The following is a 25,073-nucleotide window of genomic DNA, read 5'->3' as shown; positions in this document are numbered from 1 at the left end:
GATACTTTCAAAGGTGTAACGAGGTGGTCTGGTTTAGTCCCTGTTCATTTCCTATAATTCTTAGCATTGAACTTCCCTTTTGGACTCAGCCCTGAGCCTCTGTTTTCACAGCATTATCTACAGGTGTACCACGATCCTCTCCCCAAAATAATTACTATATATATGCATATAGAATAAATATGTATTTATATACATAATATACACATATCTATAATTATCAGATAAATATATGTAAGATGAGTAATATATTAAATACTTAACATACATTAAAGTTTGCATTAATATATTTTATTAATACTATTATTACTATTACTGTGAATATTATGACTATACCATATGTTATCATATTATAACTATAATACATGATGAGTATTAGTAATACACTGTTAATATTATAGAATCATAGAACCATGAGATGGTTTAGGTTGGAAGGGACCTTTGAAGATCATCTAGTTCCAACCCCCCTGCCACAGGCAGGGACGCCTTCCACTAGCCCAGGTTGCCCAAAGCCCCGTCCAACCTGGCCTTGAACCCTTCCAGGGAGGGGGCAGCCACAGCTTCTCTGGGCAACCTGTGCCAGTGTCTCACCACCCTCACAGGGAAGAATTTCTTCCTTAGATCTAACTTAAATCTCCTCTCTTTCAGTTTAAAACTGTTCCCCCTCATCCTATCCCTACCCTCCTGATAAAAAGTCCCTCCCCCCCTTTCCTGTAGCCCCTTTCAGTCCTGGGAGGCCGCTCTAAGGTCTCCCCAGAGCCCTCTCTTCTCCAGCTGAACCCCCCAACTCTCTCAGCCTGTACTCACAGGGGGTTCTCCAGTCCCCTGAGCATCTTCGTGGCCTCCTCTGGACTCACTCCAACAGGTCCATGTCTTTCTTCTGTTGGGGACTACAGCGCTGGACACAACACCGCAGGTGAGGTCTCACAAGAGCGGAGTAGAGGGGCAGAATCACCTCCCTTGAGCTGCTGGTCACGCTTCTTTTGATGCAGCCCAGGATATGGTTGGCTTTCCAGGCCCTTCATCCCCCAGTTTGTCTTGATACTGGGGATTGCCTGACCCATGTGCAGGACCTTGCACTTGGCCTTGTTCAGCTTCATGAGACCAACTCCTCAAGCCTGTCAAGGTCCCTCTGGATGGCATTCCTCTTCTCTAGAGTATCAACTGCACCACTGAGCGTGGTGTCATCTGCAAACTTGCTGAGGGTGCACTCAATCCCACTGTCCATGTCATTGGTAAAGATATAGTATTGGTCCCAGTATGGACCCTTGAGGGACAGCGCTCATTACTCCTTTCCACTTGGATACTGAGCAGTAAATCTTTCAACACGGCCTTCCAGCCAATTCCTTATCCATCTAGCAGTCCATCCATCAGACCCATCTTTTTCCAATTTAGAGGTAAGAATGTTATGGGGGACCATATCAAAGGCCTTACAGAAGTCTGGTATAGCATTAGTATAGTCTGTTACTATCTATGCTATACCAATTATAGTATATACTGTATTAATATTAGTGTTAGTAATAACTGCAATATTTGTATATGGTATATTGTTAAAGTATATACTATGGTATATACAAAAGTATGGCCTGTAGTGTCACACATTCCTCTGGCTGAGGAGAGCCCACAGTGGAGTCCTCAGCTTCAGGTTTGGGATCCCAGATGTGCTGCAGATGTGAGGTGATGCTACTCCTGTCTAAAAAAAGGAGTTACAGGGGCTGTGCTGCAGGGAGGTGTCTTTCCTCAGGTGTCTGTTTTTTTTTAAAGTAGATGTAAGTGTCTTGAAGGGGGCGTTGAACTTTTAACTCTGGGAAAAAGGATTTTTCTTGTGCTTAGGTTTTATGGGTGATTTGCTGTCCTGAGCTGGGGCTTACAGGTGTTGAGCTGCTAATGGGCAAGGAAGGCAGTATTTGTCCTCACCCTGCACACACCAAAGTGTATACCTGGAGCAGATACATAGTTTGAAATTCACTTCAGTGGCTGAAAAACACATGGTTTGGGTTCAGGTGTCGGGATGAATCCTGACTGCATCCTAAAGGCCCTCATTACACAGACAGGACACCTGAAGCTGTAGAGGATACTTGGTGACATGCTGGGAAGATGCTCTGAAAGCTTTAAAGGTGCTGCATAATTCAACTTGATCCAGTCATTGATTCCCCCTTTCTCTCCCCACTCCGAATCCATGCTGGGAGTCACCAGTGAGAGATGTCTTTTTATTATCATTCTTTTATTTTCCCGTTGTTTTCCTGCTGCATATACAGTACTTAAGAATGAATCACCTTCACGTCAGGCATGTACCATGTTTATTAACAGCAAAAAAAGTATTATCTAGGCTTCACTCAAGACCGATTTACAGGATAAATAATTGTTTCAAATTACTTAAAAAAAACCAAACAACAAAACCCCAAAGAATAAATTAATAACTTAAATGATTAGCTGTCCACAGTGATTTGAAAACTTAATAACCATTCAAACAGTGACACCACAAGAAGACACATACTGTACAGTTTGCCACAGATTACTCTTGTCCTTCCTTCTACAAATGGAAAAATTAAAAATGCTTCTCTTTAAGAACAGTCATAGGCTTTTAAACACACAAAACATCCCTGCGAATTGGCTGCCCACGCGACGGCTTCAAAGCCAGGGCTCCGACCCCCCCCCCCCCCCCCTCACAGAAGGTTAAGAAACAAATGGAGAAAACTACCCTAATTTGGCTGGGTCTGTTCCCATGCAACAATGGCCAAAGTCAATGGGGACTCGTTGACTTTGCCAAGGGCTGGGTTGAGTGGGACATAACTACTCTAAAGGTTTGGTCCTAACCCTATGGGATTCATCGGTGGGCTCCCCATGGAGCCCAGGGTCCTGCTCCCTTCCCCTCTCCGTGCTTCAGCCACCACATCCAAAGGGCTCTCAAAGAAAACATCGCATTTTCAGGGTCAATGTGGCAGCAGAACACTGAAACTGTGCAAATGGCTTTTCCCCCACCTGCCTTGCTCAGGAGAAAATTCTGCCAAGTTTTTTTCCACCTTGGTAATTGAGGATGAGAGTTTTTTAATGAGTTTTGCAGAGCGGGATGTGTAGTGTCATGTGTGATGCTGGGCATGACAACGGGGTACCACCAGAAGCTGCCTGGCTGTTGCATGCAGACTCAAAACAGCTCTTTGCATTATTAGCTGTCAATTAACTACACCTCACGATGCATCTGTGAGGTGGGGAAATAAGTACTAAAAAAATCTTCATTTTTACAAGCCAGAGAAAAAGCGGGATGCAGAGTTCAAAAGAACGCCCTCATCCCACCTAACGATAAAGTATGGTGTCACCCAAAGAACAACAGTAAAAAAGATGATTTCTTATCTCCTGGTAGGGGCTGGTGTGGGGCTGCAGAGAACTCTGGCTTCTAACAAATTTACAGGTTCAAGCTGTCCCCGAGTTGCTCAGACTGTGTGTCCATGTCCTGGATGACTTGGTCTGAGCCAGCCAGCCCTCTCCCAGGTGCAAGGGATAGCCCCAGTGTGGATTAGGTTCTCTTGTTGGGGGCTATGGTCTTAGGGGTTGAGCTGTGCCTTGCCACTTGGCTTCATGGCCAGAGGAGAGGCCCTGGCCCTGTTTCAGATGCTATAGGGCTCTAGGCAATACTTTTGGCCTCTTCCATCACGTGGAGGAGTCTCCGCTCAGCCCCAGCAGCACAGGGTCTCAGGGTAAATTGAGGGGGAAGAGATGTCTCTAGTCCCACTCCCTTCTCCAAACTATGGTGTTGATCCAGCCTGGTCTTGAAAAGCTCCAAGGATGAAGGTGGCACCTTGTGGGACAACCCTCTGAACCCATGGCACTGCTGTCCATGACCATCTCATGGGAGCCCCAGAACAAGGTGTCTCTGAGCATGTCTGGGTACCCACCACATTTCTGGTAGGACTTGTCCTGCCCAGCTCAGAGCTGGGTGCATGGACCAAGGCTCCCTGAAAGCCAGAGCGCCAAGGCATCATTTTGTTGGGCAAGATGACCCCCTTGAGAGTGAAGTGCCCTGGGTAAGTCCTGAGAGCAGTGGGAGCTCCCCTCCCACCAGTGAATGGCTTTTATTGAGCAAAACCCCACTCCACAACCCACAGATCTCTATATATCTGACTTGAGACTCATGCCAAAGGAACACATGGTGAGGACCAAGACTCAAGTCTTGCTGGCAAACTCCCCTGCCTTCTCTCCTCCCAACCTCACATTCTCCCATATATAACCCTTGTCAGTGGATGGTAGCTCTGGGTCCAAATCCATCCCAGTTAGCTCCCAGTTAACCCAAGTCATAACTACCTTTTGGTTCGGGCCCCCGATTTGGCCCTATCTTCCAGACACTCAGCTTTGCGCTGGCACAATCTACACTCACATGTATTTTCTTTCTCCAACTTGAGACTAAGCCTGAGCCTGGCATCCATTTAGAGCTGAGAATGTATTTCCCACTGAATACTCAAATGTCAGTTCAGAGCAAATCAGCTCCAAGGCAGATCACACATCTCACCAGACAAAGGAACCATGAGCAGCAGTTGCACACTCACAGCAAGTGATGCACACCTTTGGAGACTTCTGTCTTTAAAACCACCAGCTTAGACATTTTAAAGCTTGGGCAGAACTTTGAGACATGGCCTTGGTACTTCATATAACTAAATATTGAGGTCATGATGCTTGTCCCACGGACAACCCTTCTCCATGAGCACACACACACACAAGCACATCCCTTTGCTTAAATGGAACCACAGAGCTGAAGAGCAGGCTCTGACGTGAAGACTCAAGCCATTTTAATTGCAATTAAAATGAATCATTTGCAGTGTTCTCAGCTTCCTAAAATACCTATTTCTAACAAAAGACCCAGTCATACTTGAGCATCCAAGTATAGAGTGGATGTGATAAACGCAATGCCTTCAGGACAAAGTTCTTGGCAGTCCGTGTAATTAAACCAGCTGCTTTTCAATATGGTTTAAGACTAAATACTGCACAAACATTAATCATCAGGGACTTCTGTAATCAGCTCGGCAACCATCAGGAATGACTATTTCCACTGCAGCCATTGATTACTTAACGGCTTTCAGGAGGGTTTGATATACTCATGCCTACATGGCAATGAATAGAGTCTATGGGCTGCTATTTAGTTTGGAGGGGCCATTTGCTTGGTGCTTAGCAGGGAAAAAAATGGAGGAATATACCTGTGGCTGGGAAAACATAGACCTCACTGCAAAGCAGAGAGGGACAGGCAACCAGCAGTTGCAAAATAGCTACTTTGGGGATGTTTTGGTCCTTGGTTGGCTGAATGCAAAGGGTCAGTTACTGGGGATGGTCATGAAGGCAAATCAAAACAGGGAAAAGAGCTATCCCATGCTATTGTTTGCCCCATGAACAAATGCAGACATTTTTGGGATGTGGAGAAAAAGGACTAGTTTCTTCAGTACCATGAAGGGCTTTTCCAATCTTAATTAATGCTTTGGGGGTGGGCACTGAATGCACCTAGTCCCAGCACAGAATCACAGGGCACCGACCCAGCAAAATGCATCCCAACCCATTGTGTTGTCTCTCAGGCCACTGCTCCATCAGAAATGACTATTGCTGCTGCCTCCCCTTCACCTGCCTGCTTTCAGGGTATTTTTGGGATGACTTGAGTTCCCCATCTCCCAGGTGGAGAAAAAGACTCAATCTGAGCATGGGCTATCACTTGATTTCTCCGGGCTTTTGGTCTGGTTTAAAATTTTTTTAGCCTGCGGCTGGGCTCAGTTTCATCTTGAGAATAGTTGCACTGTTTGATTGAGAGAGACCCAAAGCAGCATAAAGAGCTATTCCCAAAATTGCTGCTGCAATCCACCCCAGAGGTGGCTGCATTTTAGTGCGAGAGGAGAACAGCACAATTTTGGCATGCACCGTAACCCCTCTCCCCCAACCTCACCTTCCTTTGTGTCCACCTAACAGTTTAGAGGATAAATTAGGAAAAAAATCATCTTTCCACTTGAGTCACATTTGCTTTTCTGTGGGGATGGGGAGCTTGCTCTCAGCCGGGTGAACACACGCTTCAGTGGGCTTTGGATCAGGCCCAATGTTTAGTCTCCCCTGAGATGCAGTGATGAAAGAGGCTATAGAAATACGAAGCACTGTACTCTGGTCTTCATTTCATTATCTCACCATGCAAGCGTGCAAGCCCCCAATGAGAGGCAAAGGCCCTTGCAGGCTGGAACACACTCCCCAACCTTCAGAAAGCATCTGGCTGTGCTATATCTTCCCCTCTGGGTCTTTTTTTCATTTCTTTTCTCCTAGATGATTATTTTTTTCACCATGAGCTTCATTTGCTTCATTATTTCTGTAAAAGGCCAACACTTCAATGTCTTAAAAGGGTTGTCAGAGCTTTTGCATTAATATCCTTCCCTTTCATGGCATGTGAGAAGAAAATATAAACTGGTGTAGTTCAAGACTTATTTTACCAACACGCAGCCCTTAAGAGACTGCTATCCTATCCCTGTGTGGGTGACATCAGGCCCTTTCCAAACTCAGGCCCAGCTTAAACTAATGTGTTAATGCTTAAGCATCAGTAATCAATACAACTTGGTGGTGTTGGTGGAACATAGAGCCTGTGACTCTGGGAGGGGTTCAGCTTGCAGAAAGAATAGCTCCAGCTATTTAATAAATATTATTACCTAATCTTTCTAATGTCTCCATCGTTTGGCTCTCAGTATGTGGTTGGCCTGTTTGTTCGTGTCAGCACTTGCTGTCTGGCAATCAGGCTGCTCCATGGCAATCACTAGTCCTTCCTGTTTTCATGAGATCATGAATTATTATCTCTGCAATAAACTGTCTCTTCCTTCTTGGCTCTCTGCACTCGGCAGCTGCCTGGGGATCAATCCCAAAGCCTGGATGTGTCAAGGATGCTGGCAAGTGGCAACAGCAGATTCCCACCCATAATTAGAGCCTAGGGTCATTAACATCAAGAAGCCCCATTTCTGTGTTGAAGAAACATTGCTGAAGATGGGGAGAAAATATCTAGTCCAGCTCTCTGCACCCACCCCAAATCAACCATAATGCTACATTAAAGTTAATATGGAAACACCTTGCCCTAACTCTCCTGACCAGCCTCTTCCCAAGCCTAAGTCCTCACCATCAACCAACATTTCAATTACTCTACTCCATTCCTCCAAGATACACCCCACTGGACCTCCTCACCCAAGACCAACCTCTGCAGTACAGCATCCACTTTCTCCCAGTCCTTGCAATAGCCTTCCACTCCCTCGTCCTTCACTCATCCTCGCACCAGTCCAGGTATACAGGGTCTCCAGAACCTCCCTGCACCCCTCATACTCAACCACAGAGCTTCTCATGATGGCTGCAGATGTAGGACTCTCACTCTATGGGCTTTTTTTGGTGTCACAAAGGGCAGATTTTGGTTCTTAGGGCCAGATTCACAGGCAATTTGTTTCAGATAGGCAGTGGGTCAGTGCTTAAATTCTGCTATCCAAAGCCAATCTCTCCAGACTATTGACTTTGAGAGATGCTGGCGAGCATCAACGGCAGAAGACACCCCAACAAACTTGGTTGTTTCACGCATGCATGCATGTGTGTGAGCATGTGGTAGCATATACATGTATGTGTATGATGGGGCAAGTCCTGGGCTTCTAAGTCTGTTCAGTGGGACAGTCTGGATGCTCTTCAAGCTCCTGAAGGTTAACAACCACAACCAAAACCATGGGGGCTGTCCCACCAGGAGGAGAATAGCCCTCAGAGGTTTTGAACATATTATTTACAAGAGACGGGACAACAGAAGTGATTTCAAAAGGAATGGTCCTTGCTCAGTTTTGGGATTGGGAGGAGGCAGAGAAGAGGGCAACCATAGGGAGTGGGGAATGAGACCTGGGGAATGATGTCCTATGAGAGATGCTGCAAACCTACATGGCATGGTTTGGGGGTACGGTATGGAAGAAGACGGGGAGAGATGATGCAGTGTTAGCACATACAAGGTGGCTTTAATAGCTGTAAGCAAAAGATGTGTAGGGTGAAACCTGGTATTGCTAAATCGAAGTTCCTGGATAGTGCATCCAGCAGCTAAAGCCCAAACCTAGACACCAAACATCGTTGGTCTTTATCACTGGCAAACAGTATCCGCCAAGTCTTCCCCTGAAATTAAGTTTCTTTTTGTCTTAAAAGAAAAAAAATAATGAAGACCCCCTCCTCTCCACAGACAAGTCTTAGAAATCCAGCCCAAGTGGAGCTGGCAGCCCGGCGGGGCCCCAGCTGGGGAAAACTGCCGAGACTTTGCCTGTTTCACTGCCTGCCCCAGGGGCTACTGCTTCGTGTTCTTGGTGGGCTCCGAGGACTGCCGCACATCAGTCCACTCCTGCATGGTGCTCTGCAGTGCCTGTGTCTTCTCCTTGTCCACTTGCACGTAATCAACCTTCTCGTCCGAGGCGACTGATGAGGTGGAGGGCTGCAGGGAGGAGAAACACGGCCACCGCCTGGTCACTCATCAGCTCCCTGCTCTTCCCCCTCACTCCTTCCCGCAGCAGCACTGTGGGTGCTGCAAGTCCACTGGCACCTCCCCTGCTTTTCTTGCAGACTCGATAGCTCATCACCCTCCCTCTAACCTCCCAAAGGGTCTTGGATGAAGGATTTCAGTCTGCTCTGCATCTTGCTTGCATGAGACTGCAGTGCAATGGGAGGGTAGAAACAGCACCCTGAGGTCCTCCCCTGCCCTGTTTTCCTATGATTCACTCCTGTGTATGAACCCGGAGAGAAGTCACCAACATCTGGGTCTTTAGGAGCTTCCCCTTCCACATTACCGTGTGACACTTGGCACAGGCATCCCATTCCCGACCCATCTTCTCCTCACAGCTCTTTCTCACCGGGCAATGGCTTGATCAGCTCAACATAATCTAGCTTTTAAACATCAGCTTCACTTTCTGAAAGAAGTTTGTACTTTTCCTGCCCAAATGGCACCCTTTAAAAGCACCCGACTGCCAGGAGACAGGTGCCCAGTATTTTCTGAAAGTATCTCAGGTAGAAAACCCAAGTCTGGTTTTAGAGGACCTGTTGTTCTGAAGGAGGAAAAAAAATATTTCTGATACTTCTTGGGATACTCCTGACAACTTTTGAATATACAATGTCCATATACAATGGACATATACAATGTCCAGCTGAATTTCTGGTCTCATCAGCATCCCTGAACCCCCGCACATCCATGCTTCTGGTAATGCTTCAGCAAGGCTGCAGACATGCGACAGAGACCGAGCCTGACCTAGAATAGATATAGCAGCTGATCTGCAGGAAAAATCACCCCTCTGAGATTACTATGCCACTTACCAACCCTACTCAGGGCTTTGGACCATGCTGGTGCCAATGTGGATAAAAACCCTTAAAAAACGCATCACTTTTAATCATAAGTTTATAAAATCCCCTGTACCTTTCTGTGTGGCCCTGGCGAGCTTGGCTGGAAGTCCAGGGCCAGATAATCCACACTCCCTGAACTCTTTTTAGGCGCTGGGCTGTTGGTACCACTAGGAACAGGAGAAGCAGAAATGGGGTTTTGCTAATGCAGGGAAGAGACAGGAGAGATAATGAGAATTAAAATGGGAAGAAGGGAAAAAAAAAAAGGAATTAACACAAATCTGGCAACGAAATGCCTTGGTGGCACTTTTAAGAGAGGTCCCGGCCTGGATATGTGCTCATCTGCCTCTCTGGGACCAGGGTATGCAGAACCCCTGGGGGACTATATGTATTGTGTATTGTCCCAACAAATATTTCAAGCTCATGCTCTTGATTTTATGTATCAGAGCAGTTCTGCTGCCTTTGCGCTGATTTTATTCACATGCCTGACATCAGATGTGGGCTTCAGCACTTCCCAGGAACCACACCTCAGCAAGGCCAGACCAACTCTGGGATCTAATCACAACCAGGCTACACAGAGCACACATTTCCTCTACCCCCTTGGTTACACAGCCTCAAAAATATGCCTCAAGTCAACAGCTTTGCAGAGAAAGACAAAATCCCCTCCCTATAAGCAGTGCCACTCCCTGGTGCTGCTCCGATAGCCCCTGCCCTCCACACAAACATGATGTCAGCAGCTATTAGGGGAAAAAAACCATGAAAAAAATCAACTTAAATTAGGAAAACAGACTGTGACAGTCCATAGATGTTTTCATCCCCTCTTAATTCCTGGCAAAGTAGGTGATATATGTTTCTGCTCTCATAAACAGTTAAAAACCCAGTGGGACGTGTCATTTTAGGAACGAAAGTCATTGTTTCGTGCATGTAGGGATGTACGTAAGGATGTACACCACATTCATCACAGTGCTATCTGAGCACTGTCATGTCATGAGCTAGGAATGTGTTTGCAGAGCTGGGGAACGTATACGTCCTGCCAGGACCATATATCTTAGCTGTGAGGCTCTTACCATTGCCACGTAGTTCTCCTCACTGTCTCCTGAGTCAGTGCTGGTGATGCTCTGGGAGGAGACAGGGCGACAGTATTGCAAAGAGCCGGCGTTGAAGGTCTGCCTGTAAGGACAAGGGTCAATGTGTTGATGGTTGCAGGTCCTGCTTGTCCATTGCCAAGAAGGGATGGGCGAGGGCAGCACCTGATGGCTCCAAACATCACCATGCTCAGATATGGGGACTGGGCATGAAGAAGAGCTGGTGGCATTGAGGTTCTCCTAACCTCATCTTCCCATGGTTCAGAAATCACCGGGCCTGGTCTTGTTGGATTTTTTTTTCTTTCTAGGGCTTTTTAATAACACCTTGTTTGCTATGTACCCGTAACTCTCTCGCTATCAGCTACATAAATCAGGCTCCATGAACTCTTTTATCTCACAGGAAGTATTTAATTATGGAGGATGCAGGGCCAGTCTCGGTGGAGCTTCTTACCTCCAGCTGCAACACAGCTCCAGGATTTGTTTGCTGTGCAGGACCCTATCCGAATTTTTTGCTGGAAAACAAAACCTCTGAGGCATTGTCTTGCTTTCAATTGGCCAAATCTAATTATACAGAATAACATAATGCAATCAGCATCTGGCATTAAAGCTTGTGTCTTGAAAAGCTATTTGTTGCTTTGCAGTAAAGGCAGAGTCATATGATTAGCTGATAAGGGAAAAATCCATTAGCTTCTCCAGGTTTGGATGTCTTGTCAATCAAACCCCACTCACTGTTTCCTGGTGCAGTGATTTCAGCACACAGTGCTCATGCCCTGCAGTCAGTCTCCACACAATCCAATTTATTAGAGAAGTCATAGCAGCCAAGCTTTGCCTCTGCCTTTCATTGGACAAGATCAGACCACGAATTAGCAGCAGAACTGGAATTGTGCGAATCCTGTTATTTTTGGCCAGCAGACTTTGCTCTGAAGTGCTTTGGTTTCATTTTGCAGACTTCCTTCAGGCTAGGCTTTGCTTTCAAGGCAATCAAAACACAGCTTGGTCAGATCCTGTGAGTGTCACCCTGCATTTTGAGACTACAGTGGGGTTTTCTGGGGGAGAGCTGGATGTGAAATCATGCAGCACACCCCCAGTGAGGCTGAGTCAGGGTGGCTCAGCTGGGTCATGAGTCGTGGTGGACCACAGGTCCTGTGTCAGAGCCACAGCTCTCCAGGAGTTGTCAGAACCCAGAAATAGGAAATGTCTTCAAGGGATCTTAATTAGCTGCTTGGCCACATGCTGGGCTTTCATGCGAAATCCCAACCTAAACGAATTTATCTTCCTGCCACAAGCTGTGATGTGGGGAAATATGACTCTGGATCTTACAACACTTGACTAAGCTTGTGAGGGGTCCAAGAGAAGAGCCCCTCTACTTCGACAGCATCTGACTCAGGTCCTAAGTCTGGCTATGATGTGACCAAGAAAACCCCTGAACCCCGAATAGCCATGGTGTAGAAGGATATTTTAGGATAGAATTACTCCATAAATGTCCCTCTTCTCAGATAGCTCCTGCTGGTCCCTGATGGGGGTAAGGTGTTGGGCAAAGTAGACTTTCAGCCCGGTGCAGATAGTGCATGGCATGACCCAGCTCTGCAGCTCCTGTTTCTAAAACTGACAAAGAACACACTGAAGGCTGAAGGGATCATCCAGCTTTTGGGGAAATTTGGCTAAAGTCTGGACTTACTTCTAGCTTGACTCAAGATAGTCCATGAGAAACATGCTCCTTAACAAGAAGAGATGGTGGGCCAGGAGAAACCTCTGCAGCAAGTGGAGGCAGAAGGACAGCTGACATCCTCCTTGCACTCAGTCAGAGATGTTTAATCCGTGACAGAAGTGACAGTGAGGCTACATGTGGACACCAGCGAGAGCAAGACCAGAGATCTGCTGTTGAAACAGAGTGAGAATTCATACCCCAACCATTACTCACGTTGGCCTGGACCAGGATTTCGTGACCGGCGATTTGAAGGGAAGTTCATCGATGACAGTGTTGTTCCTCAGGTCCAGTGGTGATGGCTTTGCTGGGGAGGAGAAAAGCCTTTATTCAGAGGCAGCACATTCTTACAATTCAGTGCCCATGACTGGCATGACAGGGTCTCCAAGAAATTGCTGGTTGCTTCCCGTTCTGCTAATCAGCTCCCCAGCTCTCCTTGCTGATGACAAATACCCCCAACCAAAATCTCTGCACTCATTTACTCAGGACTGGGGGAAAACAGTGAATTTCTCCTTCTGGCTCACATCCCTAAAGTGGATGTGTGGCACCAGAAGGGCAATGTGCCTCCCAGGGAATGGACATCTGCTAAAAATGCCCAAGCCCATTAGATGGGGACAAGACCAGGCTCTGCCAGCCCTGAGCTGCTTCTGGCCACAGCGTTTCTCTATATGGAAGGGGAAAGGACATCTGCAGGGTAACATGAAAGCTCTTCTCATCCTGAGTGGTTCATTAGGTGGAAGAGAAGACTGCTGCACTCCGGCCCAGCCCTCACCTAGCATGTTGATAGGGTTAGGTGCTGACATCCTAATGATGGGAGCCCTCCTCCTTGGCATCTCCTTGATGACCTGTTGGACGATGGTTTGGGGTAGGACTTGGAGGATGTAGGCAAAGCCCTGAGGGAAGACCTGTCTAGATCCAACCAGTAGGAAACAGTAGAAGAAATCTGGGTCATCTGAATACAACACAGAGATTCTGGAGTGGAGTGCAGGAGGGGTGCAGGCAAAGGAGGTGAGATCCTGTCTGTGACATGCATCTCTGGTGAAGGCCAGGAAGGGTTTGAGACAGGCTGTTCAAGCACCATGAAATCTGCTTTTGCACCATCGTCCTCCTGAAAGAGGAAGGGGATGGGGAAGATCTGAAGATCTGGCTGTGCTGGTGGTAGCAAAGCACACCTCACATAGAACTCTATTGAGTGTACACAAAATGACAGATGTAGTCTGAAGTATTACAAGAATAGAAGGTTCCTAGAAAGATTTGCTCACAAACAAACATTCTTACCTTTCCGGTCAGGTTTGAGATTGCGGTTGACTGGTGGGGGCTGGATTTCACTCAACCGTCTGTGGCACTGCGCCATGGCTCCTCCTTTATGCACAGGGACGGTGGCTGAGGACAACCCCACCAGGTCAAAGTGATGCGGCCCAGGGCTCATGGGAATGTAGAGATTTTGGGCATTGTCGTTGGCTTTCTCGGTGTGGATCAGGGGTGAGGAACCAGGGTTCATGGGGACGTAGTTGTCCTCGGAGTCGGTGCTGTGGGAGCGGGCCACCGCTGCCTTGGCTTGCTGGGGGACAAGTGGGAGGATGTGCTGTGACCATCAAGACACTGCTAAATCCCATCCCATTATAAACCCTTTCATCTCACCACCACCGAACACACACGTGAGGTGGGACCAGCTCTAAAATCTCAGCACAGAAGGAAGGAATGGTCTGTCCCCTCCTTGGCCAGCAGTTTGCACTGAGAAGGTCTACCTCTAGTTTCCAAGACATTGCAACATCTGAGTTCAGGGAAAGGTCTTAATCACCCAGACTTGACCGTCTTCTCATGATCAGAATGAGCTGCAGAAGCATGCTTAACCTGGAAAGTAATTTTTCCCTGGGTTCTGGCCATGACTAAAATGCAGTATGAAAGGCTGCTTTAATGTCATTTCCAGCTCAGGAAGTCTTAGAAAGTGCACAAAAGAGGCTGTTCTGGCAACATGTCAAAATTCCGCTCAGCAGCATCCCAGGCTTTCAGGAAGAAGCCAAACTTCTGGGTGCTTTTTTTGGATCAAAGCTCCAGGCTTTGGGTCAAAGCTCCAGACCCATAACAGAATGTATCTTGTGGAAGCACCCAAAGCAAATCTCTGCATGTGGTGCTGGAGTAGGTTGTTGTCCCTCCATCTCTACCCTGCAGGCCACTATGGTTTTAACTGAAACCATTAATAAAACCTTTCTTGATTTAGCTCTGAAGGTCTGGGCTGTGAGGTCCAACCTGCCTCTGAATCTATAAGGTGCAAACGGTTCCTATAGTGTGGTGGCCAATGCCAAGGCCAACTCACCAGGTAGGAGTGGTACCCGTCGTTCATCGACTCAACTGACTGCACAGCGCTGCTGCCCCCATGCTGGGGGTATTCGTACGTCTCGCAAGAAGAAGCTGCAACACAACCACAAATGCACAATGTGTCCCAGCACAACTGCTAATAAAAGGGGCCCCTGAAAACAAAATCCAGATACTGGGTGGGCAATATCTATTCTTGATGATTGAGATGCTGGTGGGAAGACATGGTTTTTAGCCTGTCACAGACTCCCTGCTATGCTTCCTCCTGATTAGCATCTCTCTAATGTGTCAACACAACTGCACGTGCCACATGGGCGTACCCTGGTTCTGTCAAAGTGCTGCAAAATCCCAGGGGTAAAGACATCAGATAAGGTAGATCATGTGAAAAAACTGTGTTAAGGGGCAGCTCACTCAGCAAGTGTAAGGGCTGGCAGCCTCCAGTACAGGAGGATGGGGTGCTAAGCTCTTAGACTGATCTGTCTGCTGCTCAGCATGGGTCTGATCTCAGCCTAAATGTTGGTATTTAGGTAGGAGGAAATGGAAGAGGCATTTCAGGGAGCTGTGTGCATCATTTACTCTATGTTTTCTCTCCAGCCACCTCTTCTAAGTTACTTTGCAACTATCTCATCCTATGGTTTGGAAAAGGCGTGTTCATCCACAGCCCATCCATGGCCAATGGGAAGGGCGGCTCTGCTGCACTGGGGATGTTGGACCTTGGAGATGTGCAAAATTATGTCCCTGTCTGGTCAGCAAAATAAAGGCAGCTCCGGGCTGAAGTATGTTCTGATAAACCTGGTTACGAATTAAAGTAAAAGCAAGCTTAAAATGGCTGAAATCACCAAAATCTGGTGAAGGGCTGCATGGGCAAGCAGGTTTGGGGTTTTGGTTCAAGGCACAACACAGACAAAAGTTAGCTGAGCAGCTCTGGTGGGCAGAGCCCTGGGGATGCCTCTCCCGGCCTGGGCCAGATCTTGACCAGGGAGAGCTTATTTGTGTTCAACCCCTGTGGTTGATGTCAACAGCTACCCCAGCCCTACCGCAACCCAATGGGACGAGCCCCTCCAAGGCTGCTAGATAGGTCAAAGCCACCCCCTGCTCCCCACCCCCAAATTCACCTCGGTGCAGCCTGCTGTTCTCCACCGCTGGCAGTGTGTTCCTCCGGGGAATGGTGGCTGCCATGGGGGCCAGACCTAAGCCTTCACCAGGCTGGGGCCGCTGGGGTGGGCTACCCCATCGCTGCTCTGTCTGCCCAGGTTTTGGGGGCCGCGGGGGTGGCGCGGCAGGTGAGTCGCTGGCGGCCACAGCCAGAGCGTTGTGGTTCTTGTCCAGTGTAAATGTCCTGGGGATCTGGTAGACAGAGAGTGGGGTGGCAGGGATGTCATAGGAGTCCGTGGAGAGCTCCCCAAACTCCTTGCATAGAGTGTTGTTGGGAGTCTTGTAAGTGTAGACCTCCTCATTATCTGTTTCGGAGCTGGTGAGGCTCGACTTGGGGTGGGTGTAGGAACCGAAGGCGCGTGGGAGGTCATACGCACTGTCCCTGAACTCCGAGTTGTGCCGGCTGGGTTTTGGCAAGCTGTAAAAGCCATGGAGCTGCCCACCAACCCCATTCATGCAGTGGCCGTTGCCCTGTGAGAGCTTCTGGACTGCTGTGTCACTCCGCATGAAGAAGGCGGACCTCGTGGCTTGGGAGAAGCTGGCGCTCCTGCAGAGAAAGGAGAGAAGGGGCTGAGGTGGGGGGACAGCCAGTCACGGGTGCACCGAGCTCTGCTCCCCCTGTTTGTCACCTTCCCAACATTCATTGCCCAACCCCAGGGCAATGGGAACATCTCAGACCCCTCCAAACATGTCCATAACCCATTTTATCCTGAAACACCTTCAAAATGCCTCTGTCCCAGGTGGGAGGTACATGCATCCAGCTCCACGATAGGGCTACGGGCAAGAACAAGCCTTTTATCTGGACATAAATTGTTCCAAAAGGGCAATTTTCACACTAGATGGCATTGACCGAAGACACGGCTGCAAAGAGCCACCCCATCAGCATCACCATCACACGTTGGCCGCCCGTCCACAGTGCAGGAGGGAGCATTACTCTCATTTGTGCCTTGCAAATGTGTTTGAGAGGGACCAGAAAAATTCCTGATGGAGATTATTTCAAAGCCTCCAGCCATGCCACCACCCTGCCCTCTTGCAGGACAAGCCCTGGGGAGGTGAGGACAGTCCCCAGCTGGGATTTGGGGTTTGCAGCCCTGATCCACAGGGGAGGAAGAATGAACCTCAGAGATGAATTCAGATTTATAAAAGTCCTTGAGTTCCCCAAGGTGTCACTAGGTTCATGCCTTCCTAATGATTCCTCGATTTGCATTGTGGTCATGCCTGGGGACACTAGCCAGGACGGAGGGTGAGCACTGCGGAGACCTTGGTCCTCTAACGACTACTCATTAGCCACCGTTCCTCCACCAATTCCCTCCAAGGAAATTTCATCTCCTGTTTTATCCCTCCTACTGCTTCCTCTTTCAACACTTCAACATTGCAGAAGATGATGACCCCGGTGGTCTTGGCTTTCTGCACCCATAACCCCAGCAGATGACATTTTCTTGAGCCAGGGGATGCTTGAATTGGCCCCTTGGGACTTTTCTCTCCCCCATCCTCAACCCCCGCCACTGCTAAGCAGCTCCCCATCCCGCCAGACTTTGGGAAACACGAGCATCACTCCGGAAGCTCTGGGACACAAGGGCAAGATGTGGCAGAGCCAAGCACAGGTGATAAGAATACCTTCCCCTGAGCTAGCTGAAGCACGGTGGAAGAAGAAAATATGGCAAAGCTCTGAAAAAGGGTTACCCCACCATGAAGGGCTAATGCATATGCACCAGGAGAGGGTGAGAGGTAGCCCTGGGCTGGGTCTTTTTGTTTGCAAAGGTATAACCATGCATGGGTCAAGATTTTGGGGACCACATGCTTGCATCCAGAAAGGGTTCAGCCAGCCTCATTTAAACATCTCCCCGTGGAAGAGTCCTGCCCTGTATCAATCACTGTGCTGGGAAAAGGTGAAATGGTTATGGGGCAGATTTCCAGTTGTGGCAAATCACTGGGGAAGTGCTGGCCCTATGGGAAAAGCTGGGAGATGCTGGTATACACCGCTCTGGCAGGGTTGATGCTCTGCAGGGACAACAGGGACTCTGTTTCATGGAGCCAGCACGAGATGGCGCTCAGAAATAGGGCTTATTTGGGATAAAAACAAGTGATGCTGAGATATGACAAACGAATCCCTGCCACCTTTGGAGCTCAGTCTGCCTGGGAGACGTTTGGGCTCTGGCAGGGTCCTTTCGGCCGTGGACTTGAAACATCTCATGGGTTAATTATTCAGCACTGCCCGCCAATTAGCTACTATTACCCTCATTTTATGGATGAGTAAAGTAAGAGCTCTGCAGCTGAAAGGGGAGGGATTCCCAGCAGTCCTGCAGCCTGGCCCCATGCACTGGGCATTGATCGGGGTGATTATTTCTGGCCCAGTTTTAGAAGCTGCCGCTGGCCAGTTTGTCTCTACCCACCAAATCATCAGTGCTTGCTCCCTCCTCCTCCACATCCCAGCCATGCTTGGGCTCTTAGAGGGTGGCTTTTAGGTATCCTCACAGCTGGAGCGTCAGAGGGCCTTTTTCTAAACAGTGTTCCATTAACTCCATCTGAAGTTAATCTTTCTGTGCCTTTTTCTGTTTTTGTTTTTCGGGTAGGGAAAGGCAGCTGCAGCAGGAAAGCCCAGTGGAGGCTGCAGCCCGGGCTCTGCTCTCACCTCACGCCAGCTGGGCTCCGACTGCCTCTCCCTCCCTCCCTCCTCGCCTCTCTTGTGAGCCAAAACTCTTTACACCAAAAAACCTCCTCGCTATTTAAGGCAACCGGCTGCGTTCAGAGGCGGAGAGCTGCTGCTCGCTCAGAAATACCACATCATGCACCACAGGCTGCCGCGAAGCCCAGCAGAGATGAACAGCAGAGTGGTGCAAACCCTGCCCATCCCTCTGTTTTTTTCTAGTTAAAGGCAGGAATTAGGGCCCCGTCTGCAGGGTCACAGAGTGCTTGAGATTGGAAGGGATGTCTGGAGGTGATCTGGTTCAACATCCCTGTGCTCAAGCAAGGCCACCCAGAGCCAGTTGCCCAGTACCATGTCCAGATGGCTTCTGAATATCACCAAGGATGGAGACTCCACAACCTCTCTGGGCAATCTGTACCAGTGTTCAGGCACCCTCACATTGAAAAAGAGTTTCCTAATATTCAGAGGGACCCTCCTGCATGTCAGTTTGTGCCTGTTGCCTCTGGTCCTGGCACTGGGCACCACTGAAAAGACCCTGGCTCCATCTTCTTTGCACCCTCCCTGCAGGTATTTATATACATGGATGAGATCCCCCTGAGTCTTCTCTTCTCCAGGCTGAACAGTCCCAGCTCTGTCAATCTTTCATTGTAGAAGAGATGCTCCAGTCCCTTCAGCATCTTCGTGGCCCTTTGCTGCACTCTCTCCAGTATGTCCATGTCTCTCTTGTACTGGGAAGCCCAGCAGTGGACCCAGCACTCCAGGTGTGGCCTCACCAGTGCTGAGTAGAGGGGAAGGATCACCTCCCTTGATCTGTCGCCAATCCTTTGGCTGGTGCAGCCCAGGATACCGTTTGCCTTCTGGGCTGCAAAGACCCATTGCTGGCTCATGTTCAACTTGGTGTCCCCAGGACCCCCAAGTCCTTTTCTGACAAGATGCTTTCCAGCTGGGTGACCCCCAGCATATATTGGTGCTTGAGATTGTTCCTGCCCAGGTGCAGGACTTTACACTTCTTCATGTTGAACTTCAGGAGGTTCCTTCTGGCCCATTTCACCTGTCTGTTGAGGTCCCTCTGGCGTATCAGCATGACCACCTGGTATATCAGCCACTCCTCCCAGCTTGGTGTCATCAGCGAACTGGGTGAGGCTACACTCTGCGTCATCATCCAGATCGTTAATTAAACAGGACTGGACCCAGTATTGACCCCTAGTGACTGGCTTCCACCTACACTTTTTGCCCCCCATCACCACCCTCTGGGTCTGGCCATTCAGCCACTTTTTAATACAACACAGAAAGCCAGGATAGCTGGGAGCTTGGAAAGTTGCTGCCCTGACCTCCTCCTCCCAACTACAATGAAAGGATACCATCACTCAGGGTTTTCTCCAGCTGGGTTTTGCAAACCTTGAAGGATGGAGGTGGGATTGAGCTGCTCACCCCCAGCCCTTCCTCAGCTGTCCCCAAAATTTGCTCCCATGTGGTCTACAATACCTTGCGTTTTCTGACTTTCTGCTCATACATTGGTGGAGGAAAAGGTAGTCCTGGGGGGCACTGGCAGACAGGGTGCTCTGGAGGTGGCTGGCAGGCGAGTCAAAGGTGAACAGGGTGGGCTGGCTGGAGTGGGACGGTGCTGAGGACTTGCGCTCTCGCAGCAGGTGGTGGCTGGCACTGCTGAGCTCTGCTGGGGAGGACCGCGGTGCATGGTTCATGGAGGTGATGCTCCTCAGGGTATCTGTGAAGGGAAAAAACACACCGGTGAGCAGCTGGACACAGCAACCCCATGGCCTGTGTTCCCAGGATTTGCCTTTCTTAAATGCTCTGGCATTTATGGAGCTTGGTGGGGTTTGCTTATGGCTCTCAGTGATGCCCTCAGCAGCAGGCTCTTCTATTTGGAGCACATGCAACTATAGGTACCATGTAGGGAAATAAATATTTTCTCATATTCTATCACATGTTTAGTGGCTTACAGGGATGTCTGGGGGATGTCAGCCCACTTCATGGGCAGCTCAGTGGGTTGTTAAAAAGGAAAAGAAAGAGAAGAGCTTTCATATCACAGTTTCTGCTTCTGTCTTAGAGACCTTTGTAAGTGGCTTTAGAGATGTGATTTAAGTCATGCCCGTCCCTCTGTGTAAGGGCATCACTGCTATTTTACAGCTGGGTAAACTGAGGCATGGGGTGGGAACGTGCGTGGACATAATGACAGCAGAGATTAAAAATATTCCCACATTCCCCAATTCTCTATTAATTTTGTGACCTCAAAAGAGTTCCTGCTGTTTTCTGATAGTAGAATGGGATACAGCCCCAAGGCATGACTCCTAGTGCTGGCTCCCCTTGCTCAAGGAGAAATACACTTTAAAATATTAAATTCATTTAAACCAAGGATGAATTTTTATAGCCAAGATGTAAACCCCCATTACAAAAAAACCCACAACCAAAACCCCAGAAAACCCACAAGCTGCAGAATTATTTTGGGACAGCTGATCCATCTCTGGCTGCAGAAGTCCATGCATGGTCTCCCTGCGATGCGTGCACTCCTGGCATGTGAAAACCACTTATCATGGTTCACCGAAGTCATCCTTTACAATAGTGTGATTTACTTTTATTTGATGTTGATGAAAAATGCAGAAAAAACCCCAAACCCTAACAAAAAGGCCATCTTTCCCTAGGTAAATCCACCCATCTTCTGCCACCACTGATTTAGGGATTGCTCCCAGGTTTCCTCCAACACAATGTCCACCTGCTCTTCAAATTTGACTTCAGACACCCATAAGGGGACCTGCTCTGACATGAGGATGAGGGGGATTTTACATATTTCCAACCTCTTTTTTCCATTCCTTCTCTCAAATTCCAGATCCTACCAGAAATTTTGGGCCTGACTCTTACACTGCAGAGAAATGAGTTCTCTGAAAAATGGATGTCATGGCTTGAACAAGGAGATGCTCCACATGAGGTGATTTTTCACTGACTTCTGAATTGTGTCAAGATACAAAATCGATCTGCCTGCCGCTTGTTCACTGCTGCTACATTTTTTTCCTTGTGTTACTGCAAACTTCACCCAATGCAGAAACAGTACATTAATAAAAGCCAAAGAGCGTGGCTCGACTCTGTTGTTTGGTTTGTGCTAAACACAGAAAGAATCAATATTTAACATTGACATTAATGGTGGGGGATGAGAGCTTAAAACTCGGATTCCTGTCTTCTTTGCATGGGCATTAAAGATCCCTTGGTGCTTTTCATGGGAGTAAATGGCCATGTCGGTGTCCTTGGACAAAACAGTGCCTTGACCCTCATTCTTATTAAATATTTATTCTGTAGCAGTGCAGACTGATCCCCATTGGAAAAGGAGTCTTGAGAGCTCTGCGAGTCCCAGATCTTAGTCCCAGATCAAGTGCTTTGAGGTCAACCAGTGTGGCAGAGCTCATACCCATGTTGCTATCAAAAGCAGGGGGGCTGCACCCAAAGTACCTCTCAGGAACAGCCTCCCGGGTCTTGCTCCTCCTGAATCATGGCCAGGAATTGCTCATGACATTGGGCTTTGGCCAAGACTCTCCCAAGGATGGTGTGAGGATGGCAGGTTAGTGTTGTGTGCCCATCCCAGCATGAAGGTCGCCTCTGGGGACAACTGTGAACTGTGCCGGGTTGGGGTCCCCTCTGCCTTGAGCAGTCCTCCAACACTACCCTTGTAGGCTCTGCACTTGCCATTGCATGGAAAAGCCATGGCAGGACAAAATATACCTGGAAGTTAGAAATTACACTGATTTATTTGTGCCAACACAGCCTAAGGGGAGAAATGGGGCTGCACAGAGGACATGGTCCCCAGCATCACCCCAGGGCACAGCAAACTCAGATCACAACATTTTGAGGAGCCCAGTGAATCCTGCACTTCCAGGAGACCTTAATCTTTTCCCAAAAATCGGTCTGATTTGGGGAAACCAGAGACCGTAGCACAAAAGACGAGCTCATTGAAAGCAGGATGAATTACTCCGCAGTTACTTCGACCACATAAAAGAAAACGGGGGCCAAAGGGGAGCAGGAGGCAATGCCCGGTAAAAGCACGTCCCTTCCCTGGGGGAAGCTGCTCTATCGGCGTCCGCATTGATTTTCAAAATTAATTCCCAGCTCGCTTCCCGCAGCGACCCGGCCACTGAGAGCATTAGCGGGAGCCAATTCAGGACTCACATACTCCATTAGTTCTGTGAGATGAACTCCATAATAGCAGGTGAGAGATGGATTGTTTCACGGGGCTGGGAGGGTATTGTAAGGGCTGGGAAGATAAATCCTGTGGCTGCAGAAGGGGACTGCCAAGATTGCTCTGTATTTTTTGTGTTGTGGGGTTTTTTTGCTTTAGAAAAAAAGGGCAGCTTACGTGCCCAGGTCACACGCTGATGATGGGTCCTGCTGGAGGGCAGAAAAGGAGGCAATAAAGGAAATCAAGGTAGAAAAATAGTATTTGATGACTAGTACATGCTAAAGGGAAAAGTCAAGACATTTGTGCTGTCACGTTGGCCTGAAATGGAGAGAGGTCTCCATGAGGATAAAGCATACACGGTGAATTACGAGCCAGAGGTCCCAAAGCCATTTCAACTTGCCATGCTGCAGTCTCTATCTCCCAAGTGATGAGGACCAACACTCCTTTCCCAGGTCCATGTGGGCAGTTAGTGAATAAACTCCAGGGGGTCCCATCTGGATGCCTCCAGACATCGGTCCCACCTGCATTGTGACTAAAGATGCTCAACTCAATATGACCATGAGCCAAAAAGAATGATGCTTCTCCATCCCTCATGGCCATCTGCCTTGTGGGCATGGCTAAACCCTTGGCCCTCCTTTATTTAACAGCATAGACATAGCCTTCAGATTCCTTGGCTTTACGTTGAGATCTTGAGTATATGTTGAGGGAATGTATCAAATACAGCCAAGGAGGGATAAGATCCTGTTCCAGTTCCTATTGCCATTCCCAGGGGGGCAGAGTTAACGTTACGTAGTGGGCCATGTGGGAAGTGTCATCTTAACCCCACGTTTCCTGGCTGGTTGTCCTCCAAGTTTGGGGAATTGGAGTCTCACGGTCTGGAAAAGGCAGCATTGGACGCCCACAACTTAAAATTTGATGTCAGCAGAACAGCTTGCATGTATACATCTCGCTGGGCTTGTGCTACAGCTGTTGTGCTGGTCCCTGTCAGAAAGCGAGCCAGAGGCTTGGCAGGGATGAGCCAGCACAGCCCTGCAAAACCCCATGGTGACGGGTGGGCTTCAGTTGGCCGAAAGCTCGGCACTCACTAGTCCTGGTTAAGATGTGCTTTTTCAGCCATGTGTTGCAGCACAGGGGGAAAAAAACCTCCTTGTGGATCCATCCTTGAAGCAAAAATACACAACTGTGAGCATGGCCGGCAATGGGATGGACTAGGCTGGGATCCAGGAATTTTTTATGAATGTTTTCAATTCCCCAAAGCGGTATTTCCCTCCTTGCTGACAGCTCTGAATTCCCTTGCTCAGAGCTCTCAACTATTGCTGTGTGCATATAGCTTCACACAATGTTCCTGGGCTTATCTGAGCGAAATAATTACTCAGCCTCCTTCGGAAAATGTTGCTCAGAATGGTCTTTTTCACTGGAGCTGAGACATCAGCTTTCCCTGCCTGAAGACCAAGGCTGGGACTACAACTCCCTGTATCCCATGGACTTGATGCCCCTGGGAAGGTGGTGATTTTTGGGTGTAGCTAAATTCCTATGCTCCCTTTGATGGTCACAGCAAAGGTGACAGGTTTGCTTGGCATCCCGGAGTGGCACGAAATTCCTTATGATGTCCACACCATGCTGGCATCACACAAGGGCGAGCTGGTCCAAGGGGCCTTGTAGATAAGGGCTGCTCAGATCTGCCCTGGCAAATAAGGCCACAAAATGCCTTGGATCATTCCATTGACTTTGTGCCAGTTAAAATTTATGGGTGATGAAAACTTTTTTCAGGAGTAAATAGTAGAAATCTACTGGAAATAATCCCTAGGAGGGCGTGGGGCAGAGCATGCTCATGTGCTATCATCTTCCCCACTCTTTGGAGCAGCTTCATCATTTATTAGCAAAAAAAGGGGGAACCTTCTCCCATGGGAGCTCACCCCTTGAGCACAAATGCAGAAAAGTAATTAAAAAAAGACAAACAACCCTACCAAAACAAGCCCTCCATGTGCTTCTCCTGGCAGGGAGAGAACAAACAACATGTCCGATGGATGAGTCACTGTGCCACTGCACTGCCAGGAGGCCCTGGAATGCCATGGGGATGAGCATGGCACTCCAGGAATGTTTATTTACCAAGCTTTCCCTATTGCCTCCGAGTTGGAGGACATTTGGAAAAGCTGTTGTCAGTCTGAGGCCGCCTTGGCAGGTCGCCCACTAAAGGTTTCCTCTGGCAGGTTAGTGGGAAAGGGTGTCTGATTTGGATAATTTCCCCTCTCCGGTTTCCAACAGGGTGGGGAGCCGCGTGCAAGGACACAGGTACCCAAGTATTCAGTTTTGCCCAAATTTTGGGTGCCAAGCAGTTGGAGTGGAGCTCCCCAAAAGCGAGGATAGGGCACAGCTGCATCCTCCACTGTAGAGGAGCTGAAGGGTGGGGACAAAAGTGACATTGGGCTTTTGAGCTTGTCCTTTCTAGTTTCTGCTGCTTATTTCCATTTGCTTTGAGAAACCGGTCAGGACTGGCCAAGGGAAAGGAGGAGCATCACCGCTTCATGGACAGGGATCTGCTGCACAGAGGGCTAAGGGCGTGGTTTCTCTTACCCAGTTTCAGCCATCTAAATGATACTTAGATTAAGCCCTTAGGTTTCCTCTATCAACAACAGTGAAATAGCCCAA

General features: G+C 48.5%; 1 protein-coding gene across 2 annotated transcripts in view; it reads right to left on the bottom strand.

Moving 5' to 3' along the window:
• Window positions 1-2,280: 2,280 nt before the first annotated feature.
• Window positions 2,281-25,073, bottom strand: part of GAB2 (GRB2 associated binding protein 2) — a 95,814-nt gene continuing 73,021 nt past the window's right edge. For both annotated transcript variants that reach the window (XM_074816415.1, XM_074816416.1), the window contains 8 exons: window positions 19,727-19,967; window positions 15,555-16,141; window positions 14,441-14,535; window positions 13,402-13,684; window positions 12,340-12,430; window positions 10,401-10,503; window positions 9,410-9,535; window positions 2,281-8,437 (listed from right to left, as the gene is read on the bottom strand). In XM_074816415.1, coding sequence (XP_074672516.1) covers window positions 8,294-8,437; window positions 9,410-9,535; window positions 10,401-10,503; window positions 12,340-12,430; window positions 13,402-13,684; window positions 14,441-14,535; window positions 15,555-16,141; window positions 19,727-19,967 — 1,670 coding nt within the window. In that variant the 3' untranslated portion in view covers window positions 2,281-8,293. The remainder of the gene's footprint in view (window positions 8,438-9,409; window positions 9,536-10,400; window positions 10,504-12,339; window positions 12,431-13,401; window positions 13,685-14,440; window positions 14,536-15,554; window positions 16,142-19,726; window positions 19,968-25,073) is intronic.

This window comes from Strix aluco, chromosome 2 (assembly GCF_031877795.1).
Source record: "Strix aluco isolate bStrAlu1 chromosome 2, bStrAlu1.hap1, whole genome shotgun sequence".
Taxonomy (NCBI): Eukaryota; Metazoa; Chordata; class Aves; order Strigiformes; family Strigidae; genus Strix; species Strix aluco.
The sequence above is the reverse complement of the archived record's forward strand: the minus strand, read 5'-3'. Positions and strand labels throughout refer to the sequence as shown.